We start from the raw sequence: 20,979 nt of genomic DNA, 5'->3' as shown, positions 1-20,979 counted from the left end.
CAGGATCTCACTTTGTCACCCAGGCTGGACTGCAGTGGCACAGTCATGGCTCACTGCATCCTCGACCTCCTGGGCTTAGGTGATCATCCCACCTCAGCCTCCTGAGTAGCTGGGACTACAAGCGCACACTACCACGGCCAACTAATTTTTGTATTTTTAGTGGAGACAGGGTTTTTCACCATGTTGCCCAGACTAGTCTCGAACTCCTTGGGCTTGAACAATCCACACGCCTCAGCCTGCGAGATTACAGACTTGAGATAAAAACTTCCCTGGGGCCAAATTTCATGAGGATTTTATGGTGCAAGTGTTCACACGAGTGACGTTGACTAACTGGTGAACGCTGAATAACAGCGACTTCCCAGGACACTCAGATATTCTTCAAAGACCATTATGTTGACCCTTGATTTTTAAGCATTAATATAATATTAAAATGTAATACTAACTAAATATCACTTACCTCTGTGTGCCTGACATTTTACCTGCTACTTCATCCTCATATGGAGAGTAGGGATCATCATTCCAATCTCACAAATGAAGAAACAAGTTTGAGACATGGGTTGACGGCCACGGCTCACCTTGTCTGTGGCATAGCCAGGATTTGAAGTCAGCTCGGCCCGTTTCTTACCTTTGCACCACACAGCAGCCTCCGGCATTGACAGGTGCCCCTTATGTGGAAATTTCTTGCTGCACATGGGATGTGGGCACCTGAGCCACAGGCAGGGAGCAGGGCCGGGAGGCACCAAAGTGTTTGTCTGGGCCCATCACACCCAGCCTTCTCTCTCTGTAGGCAACCTTCTACACTTGGGCTCCCTCAGCCCCAGAGTGTTAGAGGAGGAGACAGATGGTTTCGTGAGTTTGCTCACCCAGATGCTGTGCTACTGTCAGAAGTACGTGTCCCAGAAGAAGTCCAACCTGACCCACTGGCATCCTGTCCTTGGCTGGTTCTCCCAATCTGTGGATTATGGGTGAGTCCCAGATGCAAATCACTGTCTTTCCTGCCTCTCTCCCACCATCTTCTTCTTCCTTCTTTCTTTCTTCCAGCTTGTGGTGTTTTGTTTATTATTACAAAAATAATACGTATTCATTATATATTAATGAAGTGTGAGTGAGAACAAAGGAGGATAAAAACCAGCCCATTATCCTGTAAACCAAAGATAACTTGAGTGAACATCCTGTCAGTTTTCCTATCTAGAAATACTGATCCTTTTTTACAAAATTGAAATCCTATTATTTTGTATTTTGTTCCTTCCATTCAGTTATGGACCTTATCAGTGTTTTTTCTTCTTCACTGTCACTTTTATTGATCGACTAGACTGCCATATTTTGGAGATGCTAAAACAAGACAAATGATTCAAAGGGAATAGAAATCACCCAAAATCCTTTTCAAGAGGTGGAATATAAATTTTTAAAAGTGTAATTACGAACTTAAAAACGTGAGAAATACTAGACTAGAAGAAGGGAGATCAAGTAAGGTGCAGATTCATGAATTTGAAATATCTACCTGAGCTGAGATAAAGTGGTTTCTGGAGAGGAACCAGCTCTGCTGCCCAGCTGTTTTCTTGTTCACATATCTCCTCGAGACATGGGGTCCCTGGCAGTTACCCTTGCAGCAGAAAACTAAAGGCCTGGGGAGGAAATCCCCCAATTTTTCTTTTGTTGTACCTAAGTGACATCCCTGGGTCCTATCTAGTTAAAAAGACTCATTGCTAGGGAACAGCCTGTCCCAGCATGACACCTCAGCCTGAAGAGGATGGGGCGGAGGTGCTGAGAGTCAGGAGGCTGTGGGAGGTAAGTGAAGCAGAGCAGCACCTCCGCAGACAGCCTGCTCTCCGCTCCACTTCCTCTTCTTGGAGGGACTTGGACGACTTGCTTTGCCTCGCTTTCCTCATCTGAAACCTGGGGATAATTTTCACCCTCCCTTTGATATGCTTTCTAGAAGGATTGAATGAGATAATGCATGTGAAGCACCTACCAGCAGGCAGGCCTGGCCATGCTCGGGGTGGTGGCTATTAATAATATGATGGTCAATGTGGGAACCAGTAGGGGTGTCATCTCACCTTCTTGAGCAGGAAGGTGACAGCAGATTCTAGGAATTTGAGGGATGCTGAGTGCAGTGTGGAGTCAGGCAAAGAACCCCTGGAATGCAAGGAAACACTGAGGAGGCTGCTAGTCATCTAGATTTGGCCCCCCACCACCTGCAAGCCAGCTGTGAGGAGGGAGGCAGTGCAGTGGGTACAAGATTGTTTTTGTCACCTGGGTGGTAGCAGGTGTCTTCAAGAAGAGTGTGACTCATGGAGCCTGGGGACCTGGGGAAAGCAGACAAGGTGAAGAGTCAATGCCCTTGACATACCAGCCCCTCAGCAATGATTTGTTAGTTCCACTTTTTATTTTTGTAATCTTTGCCATGTCGAGTGCCAGGTCCTAGCTACAGCTCCCAGTGGAAGGCCGTTGGGAGCTGTGTGGGGTGGCCCTGGCCCTGCATCAGATGGAACTAACAGGCCAGGTCTCCTCTGCTCTCTCCTAGCCTTAACGAGTCAATGCACTTGATCACCAAACAGCTGCAGTTCCTGTGGGGGGTGCCTCTGATCCGGATCTTCTTCTGTGACATCCTGAGCAAGAAGCTGCTGGAGAGCCAGGAGCCAGCCCACGCACAGCCAGCATCCCCTCACAATGTGCTCCCAGTGAAGAGTGAGTGGCGGGAGCAGGCCCAACCCTGTAGCTCCACTTGGCTGAAATACAGCTCCTGTTTCTTCCTGTATGGATGTTGTGCTGTGTTTGTGGGATGCTCTTTGTTTTTGTTGTTGTTGTTCTTGTTGTTAGAGATAGAGTCTCACTGTATTGCCCAGGCTACAGTGCAGTGGCACGATCATAGCTCACTACAGCCTCTAACTCCTAGGGTCAGGTGATCCTCTCACGTCAGCCTCCCAAGTATAATAGTTGGGACTACAGGCGTGTACTGCCATGCCTGGCTAATTTTTTTTTTTTTTTAATTTTTGTAGAGATGGGGGCCTTACCTTATTGCCCAGGTTTGTTTCCAATTCCTGACCTCAAGCGATCCTCCTACCTCAGCCTCCCAAAGTGCTGGGATGATATACATGAGCCACCACACCTGGCCTCTAGCTTGTTCCACAACAATTTTGAGGCTTGTTAGGTCACTAAGTTCATATATAGCAAAACAAAAAACCCATAGGAATAGAAAACAAGGATTGGGAAAATAGAAATAGGTGAACACAATCAAGATTGGGTCATAAAAGCATGTCCACACACATATGTTCCATTAGGGCCACTGTGGCTACCTGTGAACTTCAGTTTGGCTGTGAACCAACATGAAATGTTTCAGAAACCAACATGAAAAGGGATCTGTGGATGCTTTCTTCTAATTTCTGAGAAGTAGAGCTTTTCTGAGTTCTTAAGAAAATAAATCTCCCATGTGGGACTCCTTATAAAGGAGCCACTCACTGAACCACAGGCGGGGCTATGGCTTTCCTATCGCAGGGTCGGTAATGGGTTCCATGGGAAGGTTCTCGTTGCACACTCTTATTAAAAGTTATGGAAAGGCCACTAATGCATAATTTGACAGAGTTACCTGCCTGTGGTGGGTTTTCAGGTTCAGGGTGTCTGTTCTTCTACTGAGTGTGTTGCAAAACTCTGTCTCATAGCTGGCAGTAAGCATGGGCTCAGCAAATGTAACTCCAGCAGGATGTCAATGGGAAGGTTGAAAACAAAGGTGGAATATCATTCAAAACCAGGTGTCAGAACTAGAGGTTGTCACGCCTTACTTCCCTCTAAAGGCACAGAAAATAGAGATGTAGCCAGGGCCCCTGCCTTTGCCCCTCTTCCCCTAATATAGTCCTCTGAATTTTTACCATTGTGGGTTTTGAAATTTGGTGATTTCCAGTATAAGAATGCCATGTAAGATTTGAATATGCCTGGCTTATTCTGAGAAATTTTGGGGTATTCTGAAGAGATCTTTGTGTTGTACCTAAAAACCTGTTGTTAATGTTTTTCTGATTTATCCCAAAGAAATGCCTTGAATTGAGTGAGTTGCCCCACTGTCTGGCCTGGCTGTGCATTTAGAGCTTCACTGAAATGCTCTTCCTTTTCCAGGGTGGGATTTGGCAGCTGGCTGAGCTGCTGCTCGCATGTCTTCTTTTCTCCATGCCAGGTCTCCTAAAGCGTGCTTTTCAAAAGTCGGCATCAGTCCGGAATATTCTCAGGCCTGTCGGGGGTAAACGGGTCGACTCTGCAGAAGTCCAGAAGGTTTGCAACATCTGTGTCCTCTACCAGACCTCGCTGACGACTCTCACACAGATTCGGCTGCAGATACTCACAGGTTCGCAGTCCCAGGGCGTCTTCTTCACCTCTCACATTTGGCAGTTTGTCTTGGCAAAAGTCGATGTTTTTTTCTGGCTTCTTTGACTCTGAAAATAGATTCTGAAGGAGGGCATTTTTGAGCTGTTCCTCTTAGAGAGTGGTCCACCTCGGTTAAATTGCTCATGCTAACCTCAATCATAAGCACTTCCATCTCATTCCTGTTTTGTGACTCTTATTTTAATTATGAAGTAGAATTTACTTCTAAAAAGTTTTTGTTTTCTGAGTAAAAAAGCAAAAAAGATAGGATTGCAAAAAAAAAGAAAAAAGAAAACCACTTTTAATTCCATAATCCAAAAACAATCAACTGTGCCTGAGCGTACTGCACATATAAAATAAATATATTTAAATTGAAATATACAGCACTATCCTTTCCTTTCCAATAATCACTTTACCATGTCACAAATTCTTTGAAAACCTTATCTTTATTGGCTACATAGTGTCTCATCACATGGATATGCCCAACATTTTCCTTTTTAGCTTAACATGGAGGAAAGTCCCCTCTGTGAGTACAGAATTGGGCATCACGGGCTTTTAGGTTGCAGCACAGTTGTTGTTATGAATTGGTCTTACGAGTACAAAAGGCCTTTGTAAACCGTGGAAGCCTTTTATTACATGAAGGATTAAGAACATCTCTGCTGCATTTTACATTTTTTAACATCATAAATCACTGCTTCTCTTTCACACTTATTTATCCATTCTTCAAATATTTATCGAGCACCACTGGGTGCCAGGCACTGAGGATACAGAGGTGAAAGAGAGCCAAGTTCTTCGTTCCCAAGGGGATTGTATTCTAGTAGTGGGGAGACTAAAAATAAGCAAGTAAAAAGTAGGGTTCATGTAATGATGGGCACTGTGAGAATGAAAATGCTGAGAGATGATGTTGGCCTGGGCTGCAGCAGGATTTCTCAGCCTTAGCATTATGGATGTCTTGCGCTGGCCCATTCTTTGTCATGAGGGGCTGTCTTGTGTGTTTTGGGATGTTTAGCAGCCCTGGTCTCTACTCATAGATGCCAGTAGCACCTTCCCAACCAGCGTGACAGCCAAACATATCTCCAAATTTGGCATTCAGCCAAATGCCCCCTGGGAGGCAAAATCATTCTTGGTTGAAAGCCACTGGCCTAGTGTAGTAGCAGTGGAGATTAAGGCAGGAGGATTTAGATTTGTTTTAGAGGTAGAAGATATGGGTCTTACTGGTAGCTTGGATTTGGGAGCATGAGGACTAAGGGTTTTAAAGAAGATACCAGGTTGTTGGCCCAACCACCTGTGTGGATGGTACCACGGTTTGCTGAGCTGGGGAAGACTGGGGGCAGGGCCTGTGGGGAGTCTGTTGTGTTGTGGCTGTGACAAGGGAAAGGGGCCTGCCGGGCATGCTGGCAGAGGTGACACTCTGGGAGCATCAGCCGAGGGATGGAGTGTAAAGCTATGGGCTTTCAGCCCAGGGCAGGTTTCCCAAAGATGAGCAGAGGGAGGAGAGAAGGGGCAAGACCATACCTGGGGCACCCCAGCGCCTGAGAGTTTGAGCAGCATCTTGAGTGAGAGGAGTATGGGGTTATGGTTTGTGTCCAGCTTTTTTTTTTTTTTTTTGAGACGGAGTCTCACTCTGTCGCCCAGGCTGTAGTGCAATAGCGCAATCTCGGCTCACTGCAGGCTCCGCCTCCCGGGTTCATGCCATTCTCCTGCCTCAGCCTCCTGAGTAGCTGGGATTACAGGCGCCCGCCGCCATGTTCGGCTAATTTTTTTTTTTTTTTTTTTTGTATTTTTAGTAGAGACGGGGTTTCACTGTGTTAGCCAGGTTGGTCTCGATCTCCTGTGGGTCCAGCTTTTTAAATGAGCTCACATTGAAGCTCATTTTCCCAAGTGAGAGAATCCAAATATAGGTTTTTTAGTCAACTTGAAAATATACACTTTACGGATAAAGATAAACTAGTCTAAAGTGTATGTTTGATATTCAGTCTATTTAGCAACTTAGATTATAGAACATAACACTTGTTTTTAAAATACTGCTGTTTTTCTACTGACAACTTAGGAAGTGTCTGTTTGTGCTCCTCACACACATCTGATAGCACTGGCGCCGCTGCTGGTCTGTCTGCCATTGCTCTGCCAGGCCCAGTGTCTCCATCTCTGTCTAAATGGCTAGATATGCAGCCCTTGTTGAATCAGTGTGTGATGCTATGAGTATTCTAGTCTATGCTACATGAGTCCTTTACACAGAACTCGAGGACACTTGCTTTTCTTCTTTTATCCTATGGCAGTATATTTGTGATCTCCACAGTGTAACTGTTTCCTCTGTTTCTATTTTAACCTGTTTTTGAATTGTGAGATTTCCACATTCTTGGGTGTGTTTGATATAACATGGACAATTGAAAGACTAGTTATAAGTGGGGCACCTATGTCATCACCAACAGATCACGAAAGTCTTGCTTCTAAAGGCTTCTTTATAACCACATCCTCCTACCCTTGAAAATGTGAGGTCTAAGCTGTAGGCATAATCACTAAATTGATACAATTCTTTTTTTTCTTTTTTTTATTAATTTTTTTTGCACACAAAACAATAAACATTTTCTAAAAATACATACAGGCAAAAAGATGCATATCAAACATATTAGGAAGGTTGGACATGGGAAGACGGGGAATAGAAATGGGGAGTGGGAATTAAAGAAAATAAATGAGAGAGGGACTTTGTATGGATCAATGATAATAACTCAATCCTCTATGTCTTTGACAAAGAAGAAGGAGAAGGAAGAGGAAGAAAAAGAAAGTGGGATAAAGGATCAGAAAGGGAGGAAAATAGAAAAAATTAGAGTATGACTCCTGGGTAGACCTGTTTTGTTGTTGCTGGGTTGGTTGGTTGGTTTGTCTGTTGTATTTTTCATATGTTTCGCCATGTTGGCCAGGCTGGTCTCGAACTCCTAGCCTCAAGTGATCAACCCGCCTCGGCCTCCCAGAGTGCTGGGACTACAGGCGTGAGCCACCACGTCCAGCCCCCACATTGCGTCTGGCCTCCGTGGTAGACCTCCCAGACGGGGCGGCCGGGCAGAGGTGCTCCTCACTTCCCAGACGGGGCGGCCGGGCAGAGGCGCTCCTCACTTCCCAAATGGGGCGGCCAGGCAGAGGCGCTCCTCACATCACATCCCGGAAAATGGGCGGCTGGGCAGAGGCGCTCCTCACTTCCCAGACGGGGCGGCCGGGCAGAGGCGCTCCTCACTCCCCAGACAATGGGTGGCCGGGCAGAGACGCTCCTCACTTCCTAGACGGGGCGGCGGCCGGGCAGAGGCACTCCTCACCTCCCAGACGGGGCGGCCGGGCAGAGGCGCTCCCCACCTCCCAGATGGGGCAGCGGCCGGGCAGAGGCTGCAATCCTAGCACCCTGGGAGGCCAAGGCAGGCGGCTGGGAGGCGGAGGCTGCAGCGAGCCAAGACCACGCCACCACACTCCAGCCCGGGCAACACCGAGTGAGCGAGACTCCGTCTGCAGTCCCAGCACCTCAGGAGGCCGAGGCGGGCAGACCACTGGAGGTCAGGAGCTGGAGACCAGCCTGGCCAACATGGCGAAACCCCGCCTCCAGCCAAAGGACAAAAACCAGGCAAGGGTGGTGGCGCGTGCCCGCAATCCCAGGCAGCCCACAGGCCGAGGCAGGAGATTCACAGGAGTCGGAGGCAGGGAGTCAAGCGAGCTGAGTATACTCCAGCCTGAGCAACAGAGGGAAGAAAAGAGAAACGGCGGGGGGGGGGGGGGGGGGAGGGGGGGACTAAATTGATACAATTCTTGGCCTCCTTTAGAATTCCTTCAGTTCACCCTCTAAGCATCCTTCAGTAGCTCTGATGGAGTTCCCCCAACTCCCACTGCTGGCTAATATACCTTCCCCAAACAGTTCTTCATTCAAAACTAAATAATTCAGAGAGTGCCCTATAAGATGAGAGGTATTGTAAGGGCTCGAATACAAGGTGACTGTGCTTTTCTGAGGAACACACCTTACTGTATATTCAGTGTCACATGGCATTTCAGATCCAGCCTAAGTCAATAGCTGCATTATTAGATATAAACTATACCAGTGATGTGGCCTGTGTGTCTGAGGCCTTGTAGCCATCAGGAAACAAACTTAGAATGTCCTCTGTGTCCCCTTTTGCTTCCTCAGGGTTCCATTTTTGTATATTTCAGAGCATCCTACCATAGTCATTGACTGCATTTCCACTTTTAACATAATAGAATAATAGAGGTAAATGGGGGGAAGCTTTGCCAAAGGTGGTGAGCCTGCAAGATGGTCTTAGGCAAGGGTCAGCAGACTACTGTGTGGAGGCCAAATCCAGCCCACTACTTGTTTTTGTCAATAAATTTTTATTAGAACAGAGCCAAATCTGTTTCTTTCTTTCTTTTTTTTTTTTTTTGGAGACGGAGTTTCGCTCTGGTCGCCCAGGCTAGAGTGCAGTGGTGCGATCTCGGCTCACTGCAACCTCCGCCTCCCAGGTTCAAGCAATTCTCCTGCCTCAGCCTCCCGAGTAGCTGGGATTACAGGCTCTGGCCACCACGCCCGGCTGATTTTTGTATTTTTTAGTAGAGACAAGGTTTCATCATGTTGGCCAGGCTGGTCTCAAACTCCTGACCTCAGATGATCCACCCGACTCAGCCTCCCAGAGTGCTGGGATTACAGGCATGAGCCACAGCACCGGGCTGCCAAATCTGTTTCTTTACACATTGTCTGTGGCCGCTTTTGTGCTGTAGTGGTAGCACTGAGTAGTTGTAACAGTGTTAGACTAAATTTGGCCTGAGGATGCCTCCATATTTTGAGTCCTTAAGGAACTGCAGCCTAACTTAGTATGTAAACTGACTAGAAGTCTAACTTAGGACTATTCAGTATTTTTGTAACAAATAGCTGCCAATCACAGCAGCCTAGCTTCAATCAATCACAGGTGGCCATCTGATCAGACCACGTTCAAATAAGGCAAAGCCAAGGTATAACCAGTCAAGCTGTCTCTGTACCTCACTTCAGTTTTGCCCCTAAATGTTGCCTGCCCAGAATGCGGACTGGAGCTGTCTGAACCTCTTCTGGTTCTGAGGGCTGCCTGATGGATGAATTGTTTTTTGCTCAGACTTGGCTAGATTTAATTTAACAGCAGAGACCTTCTGGCCCACAGTGCCTAAAAATATTTACTCTTTGGCTGTTTCCTGAAACAAATTGCTGATCCCTGATTTAAAGCGTAAATGCTAAGTCAGACCTGAGTTCTATTCATGGCTCTGACATACAGGCTGTGTGATTTGGGGCCAATCATTTAACCTCTCTGTGCTTCAGTTTCCTCCTGTATAAGATGGGGATAACACTGGGCTTCAGAAAGTGGAAAGCAAACAATACATACGGAGTGCCTAGAATGGTGCCTGGCACACAGTCAGCACCCACTGACTACTGGCTCTTATCATTGTTACTCTCATGGTGATAATGCTTTCCTCCATAATCCCACCTTCTTTTCACACACATTAAATGTTCATGGATAGGTTTAAGGGTTTTGTTTTCCCACTGGATAGGAGAAATAACAGACCAGGTGGAGTCTGCACCTGAAGCTTGGGTTTCTCTGTCTTTTTTCCAGGTCTCACTTACCTTGATGACCTGCTGCCCAAACTGTGGGCATTTATCTGTGAGCTCGGGCCCCACGGAGGGTTAAAGCTCTTCTTGGAATGCCTGAACAATGACACTGAAGAGTCCAAGCAACTCTTGGCCATGCTGATGCTGTTCTGTGACTGTTCGCGGCACCTCATCACGTAGGTTGACTGCTGTGGGACTGAATTCCTCTCCTAGAATATGGAGAGACCAAAATACAGTGTCAGTAAGGAAGTAATTGCTAATGTGATTACTGCAAACATTTGGACCTATGTGGCAGGGCATTGTAAGAACTAGCCATTTACCAAGTGAGCAGTGTGCAGTAAATGTTCAGCAGTTGTTAGGGTGGGGCCTGGGAGTTAAAAGTTCCCATCCTTTCAAGGAAGCTGATCAGTACCACTGACTGTGGCTTGGGGTTTCCTGGAGATGGGTTTAGATCATGGCTCAGCCATTTATTCACTGTGCTAGCTAGATTCCTGGAAAATTCCAAAGTCAGAGCCAGGGTGCAGATCCTTACTGAGCAGATCTTGAGACACCCTGGGCAAGGGATCACGGATTCAACCTCTCTGAGACTCAGTTGACTCATCTGTAAATGGGAATAACAATAGCACGTACCTTGTAGGCACATGGTAGGGATTAAAAGAGATAATTGTTGCAAAGTGCTTATCACAGTCCCTGGCACATAGGATGAGTTCAATACTTGCTGGCTGTTATTATTATCAAGCCGACCCTGAGCAAGTTTCTTCACCTCTTTGAGTCTTTATTTCCTTATTAGAATGTAGAGAATATTACCAGTTCAATAGAGGGTAAGTGGAAAACAACAGCGTCAAATACTTAGTGCAGTGCCTGGCACAGAGTGGGAAATTAACAAACATTAGTCCCATTTAGTTGCTTTGGTTTTTAAGCTTATGCATCTTGTGTGTTTGGTATTCTTTTCATTCCACCTTTTCCAAAAAGTTTGGTGAAGAATTATAAGATACAATGGACCTCAGGCAGTTATGTTCAGGCTGGAAGACATTAGCGGGAGAGGATCAGGGACATGTAGGTGGCAGATTCGGTGAGGATCATGGAAGAGCAGGGGTCTAGCTGCTGGTGAAGACATCCTTAATCACTGGATGGGGGTAAGCCAAGAGTGAATCTTATTCTAGTGTATGGAGCAGTGTTAGGAAATGTTCAGATAGAGCTGTGTCTTAAATGGCTCATTTATTCATATGTTCTTTCAAACATTTATTCATTTACTCACAAATGCTTCCTAAGTACCTACTAAGTGTCACTAGTATGTGTCTTAGATATCGAATAAGATTCTATAGCTTTCCTCAGTAAACATCGACTCCCAGTCAACGTTCCTTGATATGCAGACGTGAATAAGGAAGGCATGAATTGAGGTGTGAATTAAGAAAGTGTCACTGTCAGATCCTTATGAATAAGAAAAATATGAAGTACAGATTTTTTCTTAATTGTATTTTTTAACTTTTTACTATGGTCGATTTCAAATTAATAGAAAGTAGAAAGGATAATATAATGAGCCCTCATGTGCCCATTATCAGCTTCAACAGTACCAACTCACAGCCAGTTTTGCTTCATCCAAATGCCCACCTGCTTTTCTCTCCCACATTATTTTGAAGCAAATCCTAGACATCATATCATTTTTTTTCATTTTATTTTTATTTTATTTGACTTTAAGTTCTGGGATATATGTGCTGAAAGTGCAGGTTTGTTACATAGGTATATATGTGCTGTGGTGGTTTGCTGCACCTATCACCCCGTCATCTAGGTTTTAAGCTCTACATGCATTAGGTATTTGTCCTAAGGCTCTCCCTCCCCTTTCCCCCTACCCCTGATGATATCATATCATTTTATCTGTAGATTTTACAGTAAGTATCTCTACAAGATAAAGCTTATTTCTCAACCTTGTTTATTGGCTATTAAGCAGTACAGATTTTTTTTCTCTTCGCCTTTTTTCAGTGTGGAATTCTGGGTAATTTTCTCTCTGATTTAGAATCCTTGATGACATTGAAGTTTATGAAGAACAGATTTCATTCAAACTGGAAGAGCTGGTCACCATCTCCTCTTTCCTGAATTCCTTTGTGTTTAAGATGATCTGGGATGGAATTGTAGGTAAGAGAAAAGGTGTCTGCTGTTGTTTGGTTGATGCTGCACCTAGGGAGGCCGAAGAGTCTATAGCATCAACTGATTCTTAGCTTTATTGTCTCTCCAAGTTAATAGAAGGTGCACATTTATTCCCATAATTAGAAATTTTCTTTCTTCACTCTCTGTGACTTCTTAAGATAGTGGTGTGGTTATAGAAGTCTTGCTCTCCCAGGCTCCCTTCAGGATTTGCATGTATGTGTCAAGGATTATTAATGATGATTAATTTTGCCCTGACTCTCCTGTTGATTCTTCCATTTGATTTCTATGAAGATAAAACATGTGCCAGCGCACGCTTGAGATGAGAGTCCACCTCCCGAAGTGTCTCCAATTGTTCAGGACAAAGCTCCTTAGATTAAAAAGACCCTTCGGATGACACACTAGTGGGAGGCAGCATGAGTGATTTTGTCTGAGAGGTACTCAGGCCCTGCAGACACTTAGCATGTACCCAGGGTGCCTTTTAATTCCGTCGGTTCCACATATAATTCAGAGCGAGGGAGATCAAGGACTTGATGACAACTGTAGAAGACAAGAGCTGTCCTCCCCCTGCTCTCTGGCTCTGACTCCTCCTCTGACTTTCCTGTTTGTTTGTCCCACAGAGAACGCCAAGGGCGAGACCTTGGAGCTGTTCCAGTCTGTCCACGGGTGGCTAATGGTGCTGTACGAGCGGGACTGCCGGCGGCGCTTCACCCCTGAGGACCACTGGCTGCGAAAGTGAGCTCCAGGGGTGAGGAGGGCTCCATGGAAGCCAGCCTGCTCCAGCACGCTGCCTGAGCACTCAGCACTCATGTTCTAGGGCAGAGAGGACTTTTTTCCTCTGCTTCATTTTGTCTGTTCATTTGTGTAAAGAGAGCTGCTGTCCCTGTGAAGCACCTGTCAGGACGCTTCTGTTAAGAGATGTTTACACCAATTATAATTAGAGTTAATTAATGGCGACAGAGCCAGATTATATTTAGCATACATTTCTCATCCAAACTAGGAAGAGGTCTTTTAGCTGAGCTGAGCAACAGAACATGAGAGTTAAAAGGCAGTTTTTATTAGCAGAATTACTAGAGTAAAAACTGCTTTTAGGTTTTTTGGAGAGTAATGGGGTGGGGGAAATCCTCCTATCACAACTGAACATAGGCACGTATCTGCGTTTTTGTCAATGAGTTCAAGCTTTATGGCAACTGCTGAAGCTGTGGCACTAGAGTAGCGACTGGCAAACTTTTTCTGTAAAGGGCCAGATGACTTTAGGCTTTGTGGACCAGACAGTCTCTGTTGTAGCTACTCAACTCTGCTCTTGTAGCACAAAAGCTGCCATAGGCTATACATGTATGAATGAGTATGGTCATGTTCCCATCAGACTCTTCAGAAACAGACGGCAGGCTGCATGTGGCCCACATGGTGTCATTTCCCAGCCTCACACTAGAAGGTAGTTTCCTTCTTTTAATTCTCCCAAACCCATGTCTTTCTTCTCAAGGGATCTCAAACCTAGCGTGCTCTTCCAAGAACTCGACAGGGACAGAAAACGGGCACAGTTGATCCTGCAGTACATCCCACATGTCATCCCTCACAAAAACGTGAGTTGCACTCAGAGCTGGGCCCCGATGTGTCTTTCTGTTCCCCCACGTGGTTCCTGCCTTTCCATCCTTGCTACAGCAGTTGGAGGTGACTAAGTGGGATCATTCATTCAGCACAAGGAAACGGTGGTTGCTATTACTCTGGTGGGGTTACACCAAGTGCTGGGGTACAGAGCTGGAGAAGACAGTGTGAACTGGCAATTCTGGTGGAGTGGTAGCCCAGGTGCGGAGACCTGACCAGCTGGAGGAAGGGAAAGGGGACAGGAAAGGGTCCCACAGGCAAAAGTGGACAGTGTTGAAAGGCTGAGTTAGAAAGGATGAGGTGCTTTTGGAGAGCCAAATGTACAGTGTGGCTGGAGAGAATAGAAAGGATAGGGTCAAGAGGAAGCCAAGGAGGGTAGTAGGAACTAGAGCAAGACAGCCTTAGAAACCAAGGCTGGGAGCAAGGGCTTTCTGCAAAGCCACCAGAGGGCTGGACGCTTAGGAGGCACCTGGTCAGAGCCATACTTCAGGAAGGTCATCCTGGCTGCAGTGTGGAGGGCTGGCTAGAGGCGGGGGTGTTAAAGCAAGCTGTCCTGCACTAGGGTGGGCCCTGGGAGTCAAAAGATGAGCAAGTCAAGAGATTTTTTTTTTTTTGAGACAGAGTCTCGCTCTGTTGCCCAGGCTGGAGTACAGTGGCGCGATCTCGGCTGACTACAAGCTCCGCCTCCCAGGTTCACACCATTCTCCTGTCTCAGCCTCCTGAGTAGCTGGGACTACAGGCCCACCACCACGCCTGTAAGGCCCGCCACCACACTCGGCTCATTTTTATACTTTTAGTAGAGATGGAGTTTCACCGTGTTAACCAGGATGGTCTTAATCTCCTGACCTCGTGATCCACCCGCCTCAGCCTCCCAAAGTGCTGGGATTACAGGTGTGAGCCACTGCGCCCGACCAAGTCAAGAGATTTTTAAGGAGGCCTCGGAGAATGGTCACATCCTGAGGGGAAGGAAAGGAAGAATTCAGGTGATGATCAGGTGTCTGGCTTGGGTGCTTGGGGGGTGTTTTCCTGAGGTGGAAGAGCAGGACTGGGACATGGTGGAGAGTTCAGCATCGAGCAGATAGGATGTGAGATGTCTCTGGCTCCTGGAAGCCACTGGACAGGGGATCTGGCATTCAGGAGAGAGGAACCTGTGTGGGGAGAGCACCCAAATCTCCTGACTGCCCCCGTGGACTGGGTGAGGTAGTCAGGGTATCAGACAGCACCCAAGTCTCCTGACTTCCCCCATAGCCTGGGCGAGGTGGTCAGGGAGTCAGACGGAGTGAGAAGTCCAGGGCACTGAGGCAGAGCCCTGCAGGACCCGTCCCACAGAGGGCCAGCATGAGGAGGGAAGGAGGGAAACCAGGAGAGTGCCACACACCCGGGGGATGAGAGAGACTTGGAGAGGATTGGGCTGTGGCAGGAGCATCCAGGAAATGAGGGTAGCAAGCATGGCTCACATCCCTGGTGAGTGGCAGGCGCTCTGGAAATGTCCGATGCTATGACAACACTCAGCTCCTCTCAGAAGAGGCTTCTAGGAGTCTAGGTTGTGTCCTTTATTTTTCTCCTGTTCTATTTTTTCTTTTTTTAATGAAGTAGACATATTTTTAGAAAAGAGCATAAATCACATTTTTGTAAATTAAATCTCATTTTTCGAGGTATTTCATCCTCACTGCTGTCTGATACTGTTCTGTCCTTGACTTTAATACTTATGGGTGCTATTCTTTCCCCTCAAGCAGTGATGTGCAAACAATGTGGCTGTTTAAATTCTTACTGCACTTGGCAAACTCTCAGAAGTGAAGTGCCTTATGGCAATTACTTAATCAAATGTGCCCTCCTTGAGGGAGCCCCTGCTATGATGTCCCTGACCTTGCTTCCAATAGAAAATGCACAGCTTTGCAAAACAGGCCGTTCTGTGGCTTTACTTTTCCAAAAGATAGAACATTCTTCCTCATCATGAACTGTGCTTCTCTGTAACTTCTACCTTTTGGTCCTTGAACAACCCCTAAAAGTGGCTTCTTTTATCTTCTGTGATCTGTTGGCAGCTCCCGTTTGCATCTGGGGCTTGTGTTTTCCAAGTGTAGTATCCTTAGCCTCTCCACCTCGTCTTTGAAATAGGCTTCAGCTTTCATCTCCTGGGCCTCATCTGGTTTGGTGGTGTCTGGTTTAAAATGCAGCCCCTCATCCTGGACCTGCGTGTCTGTGAAATCAGCCTCTGACCATTGCATTCCCATAACACATAGTCTAGACCCTCTGCTCTGTTTCTCTGTGGTTCACATGTGCTGTGGCCACTGGAGGTGCTGCACGATATTTTAGATTTCTGAGGGGAACACAGTGAGACACCACACGAACTATTAGTTCAGAGCAGTTTGTGATTTCAACATGAGATTGCACTACATTCTTTTTAATGATGTTTGCAGAGCTGGCTTGTAAGAACGAAATAAAAATATTTTATATTTCAAAGTATGTGTATTTGTAAAATACAGCAACTGAGGTCTTAGGACATAAATATTTGGGACCTAACTACCTAGTAAACGGGACTGCTAGGGATTTCTTTTGGCCTAGGAGTACCATGAAAAAAGTTACTACAGTGATAGAGATGCTGTGAATAAGAAAGTTTGGGAACCGCTGAGATAAATTGGAATGACTTTTAAGTCCAGGGTATATAGTAATCCCCACATTTTTTTTTCTTTTGGGAATTTTGCTTAAATATGTCATCAAGGTTGTTTGTCCTTAGTTCATAAAATTTCCTCCCTCAGGAAAATGGGGCCCTCCTCATCTCCTGCCCCTTCCTGCTCCGTGATTGCAGGTCCTGGGGGAGTATCTAAGGCTTGGTGTTTTCAGAGCAGATGGGCTGTCTTGTTGCCCCTCCGCCCGTCTCAAGCTTCAAGGTCCCCTTAATGGCATGTGTGCTGCCCTCTGCCATTGAAATATTCTTGCTGGAGCACACAGGAGGGTAATAGGCTCTCTCTGCTCTGTTACCATTATACCATCTGCCCTAAATGTTGAACCTCTCCCTTGTTCTTGATTTCACTATAATGCCTTTCTTGTTTTCCTTAACATTTGTTAAAGCCTCAGCTCTGCCTGGCTCATGTGCACAGCACTTCATTTTCTGCACCCTCTTACATCGCTTTTACCTGTTTATGTGTGACTTATCCCCTGGCTGGCCCTTAAGTCCTCTCTGCCTTTTGTTTTTACCCAGAAGGCCTAAGCGTTGTGGGGTGGGCAGAGGCTATGTAGTATGGGGGCTGTGTGTGGGCTTTGGATTTCATTCCATCCCCCTGCCCACCAACTGTGTAGCTTTGGGTGAGTAAGGTCTTCATCTGTAGAATGGGGAGAATGATCCATACCCAGCTGTCCACTGTAGTCACTGAGGTTGCCCAGCCCTTGCAGCCTGGATAAGCTTGCCTCAGACCTTCTTCCATGCCCCATAGAAATCCAGAGCCCTATCCAGGCTTTCTGTGGTCACTTCTGTCTCTTTAGTTCTGTTTCTGTGTCTTCTGCTATCTCCACCCCATGCTGGATTGACCCAGATGTAACTCGCCTTCCGCCTGTGTATCACCAAACAGCACCCCTTCAGGTGGTCATGCCAAAGATTTGGGGTCATAGGAAGTAGTTGGGTCACAAACTACATGACTCCACATGATGAACACCTGTTCTCAAAAGTCCTACAGTTCCCCTGCCATGGAGGGGAGAGGTAGGAGCACCCTTCATTCCTATCACCAGCCTCCCTCCCTTTGTCCCGTCTGTCCCCTCTGTTCTGCATGGCCCTGGAACCTCTCAGGGCTTTTGGTTCTACTCAGAGCACGTCAGTCCTGTCAGGTCTAGATCTGTCAACCAGCCTCAGTGAGATGCTTCACTGAACAGTAGTTCCTCCACTCAGTACCATCCCCTTTTTTCTTCTTCTTTTTTTTTTTTTTTTTTTTTTAAGACAAGAGTCTTGCTCTGTCGCCCAGGCTGGAGTGCAGTGGCGCGATCTCAGCTCACTGCAAGCTCCACCTCCCAGGTTCACGCCATTCTCCTGCCTCAGCCTCCCGAGTTGCTGGGACTACAGGTGTTCGCCACCACGCCCAGCTAATTTTTTGTATTTTTAGTGGAGACGGGGTTTCACCGTGTTAGCCAGGATGGTCTCGATCTCCTGACCTCATGATCCGCCCACCTTGGCCTCCGAAAGTGCTGGGATTACAGGCGTGAGCCACTGTGCCCGGCCCATCCCCTTTCTTCTTAAGGAGCTGTTGGTCATTGCTTTTTTTGTTACAACCATATTTGCCTAATAGAGTTAACATAATAATTAAATGAAAATGTACTAGCACCCACTGGTATATAGTATTTCCTGTTGTCATTACTATTATTACTGTTCTTTTTTTTTTTTTTTTTTTTGGAGACAGAGTTTTGCTCTTGTTGCCCAGGCTGGAGTGTGATGGTGCGATCTTGGCTCACCACAACCTCCACCTCCCAGGTTCAAGTGATTCTCCTGCCTCACTCAGCCTCCCGAGTAGCTAGGATTACAGGCATGTGCTACCACACCCAGCTCATTTTGTATTTTTAGTAGAGTTGGGGTTTCTCCCTGTTGGTCAGGCTGGTCTGGAACTCCTGACCTCAGGTGATCTGCCCGCCTCGGCCTCCCAAAGTGCTGGGATTACAGAGGTGAGCCACTGCGCCTGGCTGTTACTGTTCTTATTTGTATTTAATAAAGTTCTTGACTTTGGGGGAGATTCCCATCTTTAAAAAACAGCTGTAGTTGGATTTATGTATTCATTCAGCTGACTTGATTTAAATGGTATTAGGGTGCTGATTCTCGAGCCCAGGATGGGGCAAAGAGTCATGCTCTTTCTAAATAGGTTTAGCAGAATCTTAAGAATAAGGAGAGAGGGTTCTTTTCAAGCAGTAATTGAGAAATATTACTGGTGGGACTGTGGTGGGCTTGAAGGCACAGAGGAGGCAGGTTGAAAGGTCAGGGAGCTTTATACTGTAGGGTCATTTTTAAATTTTCTGACAGTAGGAAAAGTTATCTTTGAATTATTTTTGTTCTTAGGATTCATAATACTGATTTCCCTTAAAGCAGGCACAGCTGGATAAAGAAGCCTCTGTAACTTGTTCTGCCACCAAGTTTTTATAGTGGATTATTGACTGAATGAGGAGGATTTTCTTTTTTCTTTTTTTGTGTGTGTGTTTTTTTTTTTTTTTTGAGACAGAGTCTCGCTGTGTCCCCCAGGCTGGAATGCAGTGGCGCAATCTTGGCTCACTGTAACCTCTGCCTCCTTGGTTCAAGTGATTCTCCTGCCTCAACCTCCCAAGTAGCTAGGATTACAGGTGCATGCCACCACGCCCAGCTAATTTTTGTATTTTGTATTTAGTAGAGACGAGGTTTCACCATGTTGGCCAGGCTGGTTTTGAACTCCCGACCTCAGGTAATCCGCCCACCTGGGCCTCCCAGAGTGCTGGGATTACAGGCGTGAGCCACCACGCCCAGCCTTGAGGAGGATTTTCTCGTGGGCCATTCCCAACTGGACCCTAGCTGCAGCCAGACCACTCTTTCCAGAACATTTTTTGCTTGACGTGTATTCAACAATATTTCTAATTCCCACAAGTGTTCCAGGGAATGCTTCTGTTCTCACAAGACATTTCTAACCGGTAGCACATGTTAAGGCATCCCATTTTGCTTGCATCTCATCTAACTTCAGTTTCAGTCATTTTTGCAGGGCGTTTTTATGGAATCATCAGTTTGCTGACCCTGTTTTCTGGTCCCGCCTTTGTTCATTTTAGAGAGTTCTCCTGTTTCGAACCATGGTTACCAAGGAGAAGGAGAAACTGGGGCTGGTGGAAACCAGCTCTGCCTCCCCGCACGTCACTCACATCACCATCCGCCGGTCCAGGATGCTGGAGGTGAGTGTGAAGCCTATGGAATCCTACCACAAGGAAGTGGGCCCTGCAACATGGAAGCTCTTTAGTGGACGATCTCTGGCTTTTGAACTGTTCCTGTTACTCCTTGATCTGAAATCAAGGCTCTAGGAGCAGGAAAGGGGTCATTTGTCCTGTTGACTGCTCTGAACAGCTGCTTGGTTAAACATGTCCTCATTGCTGGAGACCCAGCAGTGTCTTCCTTTACCCCATGAGAGCTAGAGTGTCCTGGGCTACAGCATCCACCTCTTCATGTCCCTTTGAAATGAGGACAGGAGCTGCCAGTCACAGCGGCTGCACTAACACTCTCAGGTCTGTGCAAACTCCATTTGTCCCAGCAGGCACTTTGCTCAGACTCTCAACTGTGATTGTAGTATAAGTGGAGTGGAGGTGTTAAATTTACTGAGTTATGTAGAGAAATACATTTATCACAGAGCCAGAAGTTCTTTGTAGACAGAAACTTACAAGATACCACTGAAGTGACCCACCTGAGCTACTGGGTAGTGTCTGGGACTACCACTATACGGTGACTCCATGTAAATTAGAGATAGGTACCCAGTCCTCATATGTCAGAAAATTGTCATACATTGGTTTTGCTGGCACAAGACCCTGACTCCAATCGGCTGGAACATGGTTGTCATAAACTTAACTACCTACGATGTCTGTGTTATCCATGCCACAGCCTCCCCTGGGCTTGTATAGTGCACAGCCTACCCATACACGCTCATCCTGCCAGCGATAGAGTTGGTGACTGAGCCACAGTCCCCTTTCCCTGGAGAGGCTTGGCTTCATTTATTTGCCGTGTTTGCACTTCAGACCTTTTTATCACACTCCAGCCGCAGTTCCTCATGAGCCTGTCCTGCAGTGTAGGACAGTCATAGGATCCCCTGAAGCATGTGGCCAGATAGCCACCCCCACCAGCAGATGGCTTCCGGCAGCAGCTGTTCCTCCTCACATGTCTTCATTTTCTCCCACGGTGCATCATACCTTGTTTGTGTCACTCCTTACTGGAGAGCTTGTTTGAGTGCCCCTGGCCACTGGTGATCAATGCCAAGAGCTGCTAGAAAGGCAGTGTGTGCTGAACAGTGGATGTTTCTGACATTCTTCAAGGTAGGCATAAGGAATTGAAGGGCCCACTGGGCCCTGCAGGCCATGTGAAGGAGTAAAGCTGGCTAAGTGGGTCTCATTACAGGAGCATTCTGTTTGCATGCTAGACATATAGAAATAATCTCCACTTCTGTGCCCTCCTGTTCTTGAAACAGCCCTCTTGGTCTGTGTACCTCTACTTGAGAAAAACAGCCCCCATGAGTGAGTTGATAAATGGCAACTGACACCCAGCCTCAGTGTTGGGGAGCAGTTGGAAGCACGTGCCTCCCCAGAAGAGG

The 20,979-nt window shown here is 46.6% G+C and overlaps 1 protein-coding gene across 5 annotated transcripts in view; it reads left to right on the top strand.

Moving 5' to 3' along the window:
• UBE3B (ubiquitin protein ligase E3B) overlaps positions 1-20,979 on the top strand; it is a 60,651-nt gene that overhangs the window by 21,296 nt on the left and 18,376 nt on the right. For all 5 annotated transcript variants that reach the window (XM_032168748.2, XM_032168747.2, XM_058425301.1 and 2 more), the window contains 8 exons: positions 788-965; positions 2,525-2,688; positions 4,166-4,333; positions 9,954-10,125; positions 11,964-12,082; positions 12,712-12,826; positions 13,575-13,674; positions 19,460-19,579. In XM_032168748.2, the coding sequence (XP_032024639.1) occupies positions 788-965; positions 2,525-2,688; positions 4,166-4,333; positions 9,954-10,125; positions 11,964-12,082; positions 12,712-12,826; positions 13,575-13,674; positions 19,460-19,579 (1,136 nt within the window). The remainder of the gene's footprint in view (positions 1-787; positions 966-2,524; positions 2,689-4,165; positions 4,334-9,953; positions 10,126-11,963; positions 12,083-12,711; positions 12,827-13,574; positions 13,675-19,459; positions 19,580-20,979) is intronic.

Source organism: Hylobates moloch, unplaced genomic scaffold, assembly GCF_009828535.3.
Source record: "Hylobates moloch isolate HMO894 unplaced genomic scaffold, HMol_V3 SCAFFOLD_12, whole genome shotgun sequence".
NCBI lineage: Eukaryota > Metazoa > Chordata > Mammalia > Primates > Hylobatidae > Hylobates > Hylobates moloch.
The sequence above is the reverse complement of the archived record's forward strand: the minus strand, read 5'-3'. Positions and strand labels throughout refer to the sequence as shown.